The 11979-nt window shown below is 38.0% G+C and overlaps 1 protein-coding gene across 1 annotated transcript in view; it reads left to right on the top strand.

The window, feature by feature from the left end:
• The first annotated feature begins 1632 nt into the window (after nt 1–1632).
• SLFN12 (schlafen family member 12) overlaps nt 1633–11979 on the top strand; it is a 17186-nt gene continuing 6839 nt past the window's right edge. Inside the window, 3 exon segments of the mRNA XM_024769348.1 lie at nt 1633–1752; nt 1754–2711; nt 3627–3747. Of these exon segments, the coding sequence (XP_024625116.1) occupies nt 1654–1752; nt 1754–2711; nt 3627–3747 (1178 nt within the window). The 5' untranslated portion in view covers nt 1633–1653.

An 11979-nucleotide genomic window follows, 5' to 3' on the forward strand; every position in this document is an offset into this window, starting at 1 on the left:
CATGAATAAAAAGTTCTGTGGGAGCCCTGAGAAGAGGATAGACATGGGCCTTCTAGGAAGGATGCGAGGAGTTTTCAGGTGACAAAAGTGGGAGAGGGCAAAGGCACAGAGGCCCCAAGTTTCACGGGGGGTGGTGACTACTCTGGGGCATTTGGAGTGGTGACATTTACTGAACACTTAGTCTAGGCCCTGTAATTTACTAAGTGTTCTGTGGAATATATTGTTGCTTTTTTTCCTCTGTATGGAATGGTCATGATCAACAAAGAAATTCTCTTGGTTTAACCCCAACTGTCCAAATCATCTGAAGCCCCAAATTTACTGTTGCTGTCTTAGTCAGCTCTGGCTGCTATTGTAAAAATATCATAGACTGGCTGGCTTATAACAGAAACTTATTTCTCACAGTTCTGGAGGCTGGGCAGTCCAAGATCAAGGTGCCAGTGTGGTCAGGTTCTAATGAGGGTCCTCTCCTGGTTGTAGACTTTTCATTGTATCTTCACATGGTAGAGAGTAGAGAAGGGAGGCAACCTCTCTTGAGGTTCATACAAGGGCATTAATCTTACTCATGAGTGCTCGGCCCTTATGACCTCATCTGATCCTAATTACCCCCCAAAGGCCCCACTTCTTCATACCATCATGTGGTAGGGGAGGGTTTCAACATATGAATTTTGAAGGGACACAAACATTCAGTCCATACAGCTGTTTACATATGATCAGAAGTTTATAGAGACTGAGGTGTATCCACAGCCTACAGCTGAGTCTCTGCAGCATACTGATCCAGCAGTGGACAGGAGTATTCTAACCTTCTTTGTATCCTTTCCAAGTGTAGTGATCACTACCTGTGATGAACTCTTCTCTCAGCTGTCTCTAGGCCATCTATAACAAAGCCGTAATCCCAGCAGACCTTAAAGGGACAGGGTTAATGGGTTTGGGATACTTACACCTAAAGCAGATGTTTTTGTATATAAGAATTTTACCTCATTGAAAATATGTGGATATCTGATAGAAAAAGGGCATAGTGACTTGGCCCACCTTGCTTAAGATCAATGGCCAAAATTTATGAATCTAACTCATCCTTGCAAGAAGGAAAAATTATTAAAATGGCATATTGCTAGATGTCTTTAGACTCCCAACTGAGAATTTTCCCAAGGGGTTCCCCAATAAGAGAAAATAATTAAGATAAAGTTGAAATTATTTAAAAAATAAAAGTATATGTAATATATAAAACTAAAATTTGGTTCACTGAGATCAGAAACATAGATAGGCTCCCCTCAGGGGCTTATTTAAGAAAAGAAGAGAGAAGCAAGTTATATAATATTAAGGATTAGAAAAGAGATATAAACACAGATAAAAATTAGATTAAAACAATTAGAAGAGGATCATATAAAACTATGGCAAAAATTTGGAAAATTTGACAGGAGTAGAAATTACTATCATCTTATCATCATTATCATTATCGTCAGTTCAGAATATGTCCCCCAAACCTATTTTATATCTGTATCCTTATCATGGCATCCAGTGGAATATAGGATAAAACAAAATAAAGAATTTTGTTGGGTTTGCCTCACAATACACAATTTGCTATCTCTTTTGCTCAGGTCCTATTTTAAATGGCTCTGTCTGTTTTACAGAAAAGAATTTCTGCTTGGAAGTTGAATGGCTTCTAGGAAAATGACCATCCGTGTTGTTTTGGACACTAACTATGCTGAGCTGGTTCTAGATGTGGGAAAAGTCACTTTCGGGGAGAAGAATAGAAAAAAAAATGAAAGATTGTCAATTGAGAAAAAAGCAGAATGAAAACGTCTCACAACCTGTGGTTGCTTTGCTGAATTCTGGAGGGGTCGTGTGCAGGGCTGAAATTGAGAATGAAAACTATAGTTATGAAAAAGATGGAATAGGATTAGATTTGGAAAATTCTTTTGCCAATATTGTTTCGTTTGTTTCTAAATACTTAGACTTTATGCAGCAAGGTAAATGTTTTCTGATTTTTGTCAAATCGTGGAGCTCAGAAACCTCTGGGTTGAGGATTGCCACCTTGAGCTCCAATTTGTACAAAAGAGATATAACCTCTGTAAAAGTCATGAATGCTACCGCTGCACTGGAATTCCTCAAAGACAGGCTAGAAACTGGAGAGGGATTTTCTTTAATACCTAAATCACCTCCAAAGAGGTACCGTTTTGATGTACAAGAAGAAAGTAGCATGAAGGCCTTGGCTGCTGACTTTTTTAATAGGATGCAACTCAGGTACAGAGAAAAACTCACCTTTACTGAATCCACACATGTTGAAATGAAAGACTACTCAACAGAAAAGTTGTTACAACGCATTAAAGATATTCTCCCTCAATATGTTTCTGCATTTGCAAATACTCGTGGGGGATATTTGTTTATTGGTTTAAGTGAAAAAAATCAAGAAGTAACTGGCTTTAAAGCAGAGAAGAGTGACCTTGACAAGATAGAAAAAGAAATAGAACAATGCATTAGCAAGTTTCCTGTCTATCACTTCTGTATAGAGATGAAGAAGATAAATTATTCATGCAAATTCCTTGAAGTATATGATGAAGGAAGTCTTTGTGGATACGTCTGTGCGCTCAAAATAGAGCTATTCTGTTGTGCAGTATTTGCCAAAAAGCCAAATTCCTGGCATGTGAAAGATAATCAAGTGATGCAGCTGACCGTGGAGGAATGGGGCCAATTAATGCTGGATCCTGAACCAAGTGAGGAAGGGGGATTAGAAATAAGGGTATATTTGGCTGGGATGGCAAAGCTTTTTTTTTCTCTTGGATTTGGGGCAACATCAATAGTCCTCAAATTTCAACACCTAATTTACTAATCTCTGGTGGTTACAATCGTAGTTCACTATCTCTACCCACTTAGAAGTTAGCTATTCCATACAGAAAGCACATTACCTCCTCTCTGTAGCACTGCCTGGTATAAAGATCCAATTAACCCTGCTTTTCTTCCTTGTCACTTCTACTCACTTTCAAGGAGAGCCTGTGAATTCCTTCTCCCTTTCCCTTCTGAGCTCGGTTTCAGTAACTGACCACTTCTCTCTCTCAGGAACACTTGCCTCTTTTATTTACTTGCTCCTTCATCTTTCTTTACACCTTTGCATTTATTTCCCCTAGAACCTCTTCCCTCTTCCTCTCCTGTCTCTTCCGTTTGTGAATCAACGTGTAACCCTAAATTGGACTGATAAGAAAAGGATAGTGTTGGTATTTCATCTGATTTTTGGAAAAGAAAAGCCTCCAATGAAATTAGACCAGCACTAGCAACTTAAAAATCTCTGAAAGTGCAAGGTTCTTCCTTAGAATCTGCACAAAATTCAGCTCTCCACTAGCCATCATGTCTTCTAATTTTAATTGCTTTTAAAATGAACCCAATTATATGGTAACGTATTCAATTACTATTAACGCATTTTCCTATTAGTATTCAATATAGTGTGTTTCAACAGCCTCAAGGAATAAATTTATAACTTATGTTTGACTTGGGAATCTAAGCACAATATCTAACAATATTTCTATTGGAAAAATGGGGTCATTTCTAAGCAGACTTTTGATATACTAAGCATTTTGTTGATACACTAAGCATTTAGTTGTGACAAATTGAGAAAGTGATTTTTGTTTTTTAAGATTTTTCCAGGTCATTTGAAGAGATGAACCTTCAACAAAGTATGTTATCACCTATACCCCTTGATTGGTCTCTGTATAAATATAAGAATTTGGAAAGTCAGGAGCAGAGATATCACCTTACAGATAATTTAATTCTGGTTTCTTTGGACTTGGTGTGAGTATTTTCAAATCTTCTCTTCACATCAGCTCTATTTTGAAACTTATCATCAAAGTATATTCTGGCATTCAGGGGAATGCTTTGGTGTTTTTAGCATTGAATATGTCAAAATCTAATTTTTCAGATTTTGATTAGACTTTTCTTGGTGTAATAGGAACTCCTTTAATTGGAAGCAAGAGAACCCCAACTCAATTTAGTTTAAAGAAAAAAGGAAGTACATCATGTTGCTGGGAAATCTAGATTGAGACCCAGCTTCATACATTCAGTTACTGAAGAAAGGCCACCATTACTCAGAATCTCTGATTTATCTGTTTTCGTTATTACTGTTTATGGACAACGTGTCATTTTCTGCCATATAAACAGCGTTACCTTGAATATTCTTGTTCAGTCTTCTGGTGCATATTTTCAAGAGTTTCTCCTGGGTCCACACCTAGGAGTAGAATTGCTAGGTCAGGAAGTATGTGAATATTCAAGCAATAAGATAAGATAATGCCAGATTGTTTTCCGAAGTAAATGAGTCACTTTACTCCCAACAACAATATGTTACAAATGCCACATCTTCTCCAGTTGTCAAACTTCTCTTCATTTCTTCTCATCCTCCTTCTTCCCACTCAAATAGGTGTAAAATAGTATCTCTCTGCGTCTACATTTCCCTGGTTATTAATTTGGTTGAGCATATCTTCATATACTTACTGGCCATATGTATTTTATCACTTATGAAAGGCCTATTCTGTCTTTTGCCCATTTTTCTATTAGGCTTTTGTCTTTTTCTTGCTGATGTGTAGGAGATTCTAGAATCCAAATGCTCTTTTGGCCATAAGTATTACAGATTACAGAGGTCTTCTCCAAGTTTGTGGCTTTTGTTTTCTCTTTTCTTAAGGCATATTATGATAATTAGTAGTTTGATATTTTAATTTTCTGGTTTAATGCTCTTTGTGCCTTGTGTAAGAGATCATTCTCTACCTTAAGGTTAGAAAGATATTTCCCTTCATTTTCTTCTAAAAGTTTTAGGGTTTTGCACTTTACATTTAACATTTAAATCCTTGATCCATCTCAGTGGTGATGTAAGAGTACTATTTCATTTTGTTCCATGTGGATGGCCACATTACCCAGCTCCAATTACTGAATAGTTTCCACTTTCACCCACTGATCTGCCATGCCACCTCCAGCATATTACTAAGTATAAGTATAGCCATATTTCTAGAATCCCTATTATGTTCTCTTGGTCAATTTGTCTGTCCCTACATCCACTATACTGTCCTAATATTATAATATCCTATTAAGTACTTGGCAGGGTAAGCCACCTTGCTTTTATTCTTTTTCTTTGACAGTGTCTTGGTGATTTTAAATCATTTAATATATTATACAAATTTTAGAATCTGCTTAAGTGCCGCAAAAAACCCTTTAAGGATTTTGATTGCAGTTACATTGACTAGGTAGATTTGTGACATATTTACATCAATTGTTTTGTACAGTTGAACATAGGAAATCTCTCCATTTGTTTATATCTTCTTTAATGTCTTTAAAGTTTTATAAGTTTCTGTGTACACATTTTGTACCTTTTTTGTTACATTTATTACTAGTTTTTTAAAAAATTTTTTATTTATTTTATTTTTGGCTGTGTTGGGTCTTCGTTGCATGCAGGCTTTCTCTAGTTGCAGCAAGTGGGGGCTACTCTTTGTCACAGTACGTGGGCTTCTCATTATGGTGGCTTCTCTTGTTGCACAGCATGGGTTCTAGGCACGCGGGCTTCAGTAGTTGTGGCATGCAGGCTCAGTAGCTGTGGTTTGCAGGCTCTAGAGCGCAGGCTCAGTAGTTGTGGCACACGGGCTTAGTTGCTACGTGGCATGTGGGATCTTCCTGGACCAGGGGTCAAACCCGTATCCCCTGCATTGGCAGGCAGTTCACGGGCTCTAGAGCGCAGGCTCAGTAGTTGTGGCGCACGGTCTTAGTTGCCCCGTGGCATGTGGGATCTTCCTGGACCGGGGCACGAACCAGTCCTCGGAAGAATGCTGCAAACTCAAAAATCTCTCCAGTTGCAATTCTATTTCAAGAGTAGACTGCTCGGGCTCCCCTGGTGGTGCAGTAGTTGAGAGTCCACCTGCCGATGCAGGGGACACGGGTTCGTGTCCCGGTCCGCGAAGATACCACGTGCCGTGGAGCGGCTGGGCCCATGAGCCATGGCCGCTGAGCCTGCGCGTCCGGAGCCTGTGCTCCACAGTGGGAGAGGCCGCAGCAGTGAGAGGCCTGTGTACCGCAAAAAAAGAAAAAAAAAAAAGAAAAGAAAGAGGAGACTGCTCTTCTGTTTATATCTCCTGCTTTGGTTACTTTTCAGTGCCTTCAAATACTTAATTTTTAATATTTTGTCCAGATTTTACACGTTGCATCTGTGAGAGGGTTAGTCTGACTAAGCTACTCTACCATTGCTTAGAGACAAAAACCTCTCATCTGTTTTTTTTTATTTTTGTCTTTTTTTGGATTAAGTATTTTTTTTATTTTCCTGTTCTTCTCTCAGCTTTTAATACATATTATTCTATTATTCCTTTACATGGTTTGCCTAGAAATTACAGTGTACATCTTTATTTTGCTAGTTGTACTTCTTCCCAAGTTTTCAGCTTTATATGAATCCTTTTATTGTTTTAAAATTGTCAATAATACTTCTTATTTGCCCAACATTTACTCTTTCCAGGAAAATGTATTAATTCCTGAAGTTTAATGCTTTCGTTTGGGATAATTCTCCTTTAAGAAGAAGAACTCTGTTTGATGTTATTTGTAGTGTAGATCTGACAATAAGTTATCTCTTTCTCTCTCTTTCCCCCCACCCATCTGAAAATGTTTTATTTTTGCTTTTTGTTGGATATTTGTGGTACATGTTGAATTCTAGGTTTGCAAACCTTTTCTTTCAGGACTTTAAGATGTCATTCCAATGTCTTCTGGCTTATAGACTTTCTGTAGAAGAATGAATCATAAGTCTTATTGTTGCTTCCTTATAGATTGTGTCTTTTTACCTCTGACTGCTTTAAAGATTTTTCTGCTGTAGGATGTCTTTCCATTTATCTGTGCCTTCTTTAATTTCCTTCATCAGTGTTTTAGAGTTTTCAGTGTACAAGTCTTTCACTTCTTCAGTTAAGTTTATTCATAAGTATCTTATTCTTTTTGCTACTATTGTCGATTGGATTGTTGTCTTAATTTCCTTTATGGATAGCTTATTGTTAGTGTATAGAAATACTACAGATTTTTGTACATTGACTTTGTATCCTGCAATTTTACTGAATTTTCTTATTAGTTTTAACAGTTTTTGTTGTTGTTGAATCTTTAGGGTTTTCTACATCTATGATCATGTCATCTGCAAACAGAGATCATTTAACTTCTTACTTTCTGATTTGGTTGCTTTTATTTCTATTTCTTGTCTAATTACTTTGGCTAGGACTTCCAGTAGTGTTGAATAGAAGTGGTGAGATGGGCTTCTCTGGTGGCGCAGTGGTTGAGAGTCTACCTGCCGAGGCAGGGGACACGGGTTCGTGCCCCGGTCCGGGAAGATCCCACATGCCGCGGAGCGGCTGGGCCCGTGAGCCATGGCCGCTGAGCCTGCGCATCTGGAGCCTGTACTCCACAGTGAGAGAGGCCACAACAGTGAGAGGCCCGCGTACATGGGCATTCTTGCCTTGTACTGGATCTTAGAGGAAAAGCTTTCAGTTTTTCTGCATTGGTTATGATGTTGGCTGTGGCTTTTCATATCTGGCCTTTGTTGTGTTGAGGTAAATTCCTTCTATACCTATTTTGTTGACAGTTTTTATAGAATGGATGTTGAATTTCGTTAAATTATTTTTCTGCCTCTGTTGAAATGATTATGTGGTTTTTATCTTTCACTCTGTTAATGTGGTATATCACATTGATTTGTAAATGCTGAACCATCCTTGCATCCCTGGGATAATCCTACTTGGTCATGGTGTATAGTCTTTTTAGTGTGCTTTCAAATTTGGTTTACTAGTATTTTATTGAAGACTTTTTTTTTTTTTTTTTTTTTGCGGTATGCAGCCCTCTCCCCGCTGTGGCCTCCCCTGCCACAGAGCACAGGCTCCGGACACGCAGGCCCAGTGGCCACGGCCCACGGGCCCAGCCACTCCGCGGCACGCGGGATCCTCCCAGACTGGGGCACGAACCCGCGTCCCCTGCATTGGCAGGCGGACTCCCAACCACTGTGCCACCAGGGAAGCCCTATTGAAGACTTTTGCATCTATATTAATTCGGGTTATTGGCCTGTAGTTTTCTTTTCTTTTCTTGTGGTATCTTTGTTTGGCTTTAGTATCAGGGTGATGCTGGCCTCATAAAATGAGTTTGGAGGTGTTCCCTCTTTTATTTTTTAGAAGAGATTAAGAAGGATTGGAATTATTTCTTGGAATGTTTGGTAGAATTCACCTATGAATCTATCTGGACTTGGGCTTTTCTTCATAGGGAGGCTTCAATCCTTCAGTCTCTTTAATTGTTATTGGTCTGTTTAGATTTTCTATTTCTTTTTGATTCAGTCTTGGTAAGTTGTATGTTTCTTGAAATTTATCTGTTTCTTCTAGATTATCCAGTTTGTTGGCATATAATTATTCATAAGAGTCCCTTTTGGTCCTTTTTATATGTTAAGCACCCATTGTAATGTTTTCTTTATCATTTCTGGTTTTATTTATTTGAGATTTCTCTCTCATTTTTGCTTAGTTTGTCTGGCTAAAGTTTGTCATTTTCGTTTATCTTTTTTTAAGAAACCAACTCTTAGTTTTGTTGATTTTTTTCTGTTATTTTTCTATTCTCTACTTGATTTAATTATGCTCTAATCTTTATTATTTCCTTCCTTCTGATAATATGGAGCTTACTTTGTTGTTGTTTTTCAGTTCTTTGAGGTGTAAGGTTATGTTGTTTGTTATATTTTTATTTTATAATGTAGGCCTTTATCACTATAAACTTACCTATTAATACTGCTTTTGTTACAACCCATAATTTTTGGTATATTGTATTTTCATTTGTCCTGAGATATTTCTGAAATTCCCTTTGGATTTCTGCCTTGACCTAATGACTATTCAACAGTGTGCTGTTTAGTTTCCAAGTATTCGTGAAATTCTCATTTTATTGTTGTTATTGATCTCTAGTTTCCTTTATTTTGGTCAGAACAATACTTGGTATGGTTTCAATCTTCCTAAATTTGTTACGACTTGTTTGTGACCTAACGTGATCTGTCTCAGAGAATGTCCCATGTGCACTTGAGAAGAATGTGTGTTCTGCTGGAGGGTGGAAAGTTCTGTATATGTCTAAGTTCATTTGATCTTTAGTTCAAGTCTGTTATTTTCTTATTTGGATGTTCTAACCATTATTGAGAGTGAAAATAGTGAAGTCTTATACTAATATTTTATTGCTGCCAACTTCTCCATTCAGATTTTTCAGTATTTGCTTTATATACTTATGTGCTGTGATGTTGGGTGCATATATATTTACAGTTGTTACATCTCACTATTGAATTGACCCTTTTATCATTGTGTTTTGACTTCTTTGTCTCCAAAGACTACTTTTTTAAAAAAAATTATTTTATTTTATTTTATTTATTTATTTTTTTGACCTCACTGCACGGCATGTGGGATCTTAGTTCCCTGATCAGGGATGCAACCCACATCCCCTGCATTGGAAACTCAGAGTCTTAACCACTGGACCGCCAGGGAGGTCCCACTAAAGACTATTTTAGACTTTAATTCTATTTTTTCTGATATAAGTATTGCCATTCCTGCTTTCTTTTAGTTACCATTTCTCTGGAGTATCGTTTTCCATCTCTTCATTTTCAACATATATGCGTCCTTGAATCTAAAGTGAGTTTCTTTTAGACAGCATATAATTGGATCTTGGTTTTTTTTTTTTTTTTTTTTGCGGTACGCGAGCCTCTCACTGTTGTGGCCTCTCCCGTCGCGGAGCACAGGCTCCGGACGCGCAGGCTCAGCGGCCATGGCTCACGGGCCCAGCCGCTCTGCGGCATGTGGGATCTTCCCGGACGGGGACACGAACCCGCGTCCCCTGCATCGGCAGGCGGACTCTCAACCACTGCGCCACCAGGGAAGCCCTGGATCTTGGTTTTTAATGCGTACAACCACTCTAAATTTTTTTATTGGAAACATTAAACCATTTTCATTTAAAGTAATTATTAGTAGGGAAGGATTTATTATTGTCATTTTCTTAACTGTTTTCTGTTTGTTCTTTTGTCCCTTTTTTTTCTCTTGCTGTCATCTTTGTGCTTCATTAGGGTTTTGTGGGGGGGGATTGTTTGTTTTATTTTTTGTATTGTTAGGCTTGACTCCTTCCTCTTTTTGTGGTGTAACTTCTATAGGTATTTTCTTTGCAATTACCATAGGGCTCACACAAAATATCTTATAGCTGTAAGAGTCTACTTTAAGCTGATAACAACTTAATTTCACTTGCATATAAAAACTATACTTTTACCTCTTCTCCCTCCACATTATATGCTATTAATGTCACAGTTTATATCTCTTTATATTGTGTATCTAATAACATAAGTTAATTATAGTTATTTTTAATACTTTAGTCATTTAAAATTTTTAACATCTTTATTGGAGTATAATTGCTTTACAATGTTGTGTTACTTTCTGCTGTATAACAAAGTGAATCAGCTATATGTATACGTATATCCTCATATCCCCTCCCTCTTGCGTCTCCCTGCTACCCTCCCTATCCCACCCCTCTAGGTGGTCACAAAGCACCGAGCTGATCTCCTTGTGCTATGAGGCTGCTTCCCACTAGCTATCTACTTTACATTTGGTAGTGTATATATGTCAATGCCACTCTCTCACTTCATCCCAGCTTACCCTTCCCCCTCCCTGTGTCCTCAAGTCCATTCTCTGCGTCTGCGTCTTTATTCCTGTCCTGCCCCTAGGTTCTTCAGAACCATTTTTGTTTTTTAGATTCCATATATATGTGTTAGCATACGGTATTTGTTATTCTCTTTCTGACTTACTTCACTCTGTGTGACAGACTCTAGGTCCATCCACCTCACTGCAAATAACTCAATTTCGTTTCTTTTTATGGCTGAGTAACATTCCATTGTATACATGTGCCACATCTTCTTTATCCATTCATCTGTCAATGGACACTTAGGTTGCTTTCATGTCCTTTCTATTGTAGATAGAGCTGCAATGAATATTGTGGTACATGACTCTTTTTGAATTACGGTTTTCTCAGGGTATATGCCCAGTAGTGGGATTGCTAGGTCATATGGTAGTTCTGTTTTTACTTTTCCAACGAACCTCCATACTGTTCTCCATAGTGGCTGTATCAATTTACATTCCCACAAACAGTGCAAGAGGGTTCCCTTTTCTCCACACCCTCTCCAGCATTTATCATTTATAGATTTTTTGATGAAGGCCATTCTGACCGGTGTGAGATGATACCTCACTGTAGTTTTGACTTGCATTTCTCTAATGATTGGTGATGTTGAGCATCTTTTCATGTGTTTGTTGGCAATCTGTATATCTCTGGAGAAATGTCTATTTAGGTCTTCTGCCTATTTTTGGATTGGGTTGTTTGTTTTTTTGATATTGAGCTGCCTGTATATTTTGGAGATTAATCCTTTGTCAGTTGCTTTGTTTGCAAATATTTTCCCCCATTCTGAGGGTTGTCTTTTCATCTTGTTTATGATCTCCTTTGCTGTGCAAAAGCTTTTAAGTTTCATTAGGTCCCATTTGTTTATTTTTGTTTTTATTTCCATTTCTCTAGGAGGTAAGTCAAAAAGGATATTGCTGTGATTTATGTCATAGAGTGTTCCACCTACGTTTCCTCTAAGAGTTTTATAGTGTCTGGCCTTACATTTAGGTCTTTAAATCCATTTTGAGTTGATATTTGTGCATGGTGTTAGGGAGTGTTATAATTTCATTCTTTTACATGTAGCTTTCCAGTTTTCCCAGCACCACTTGTTGAAGAGGCTGTCTTTTCTCCCTTGTATATTCTTGCCTCCTTTATCAAAGATAAGGTGACCATATGTGTGTGGGTCTATCTCTGGGCTTTCTATCCTATTCCATTGATCTATATTTCTGTTTTTGTACCAGTACCATACTGTCTTGATTACTGTAGCTTTGTAGTATAGTCTGAAGTCAGGGAGCCTGATTCCTCCAGCTCCATTTTTCTTTCTCAAGATGGCTCTGACTATTCGGGGTC

This window comes from Neophocaena asiaeorientalis, unplaced genomic scaffold (assembly GCF_003031525.2).
Source record: "Neophocaena asiaeorientalis asiaeorientalis breed wild unplaced genomic scaffold, Neophocaena_asiaeorientalis_V1.1 scaffold1136, whole genome shotgun sequence".
NCBI lineage: Eukaryota > Metazoa > Chordata > Mammalia > Artiodactyla > Phocoenidae > Neophocaena > Neophocaena asiaeorientalis.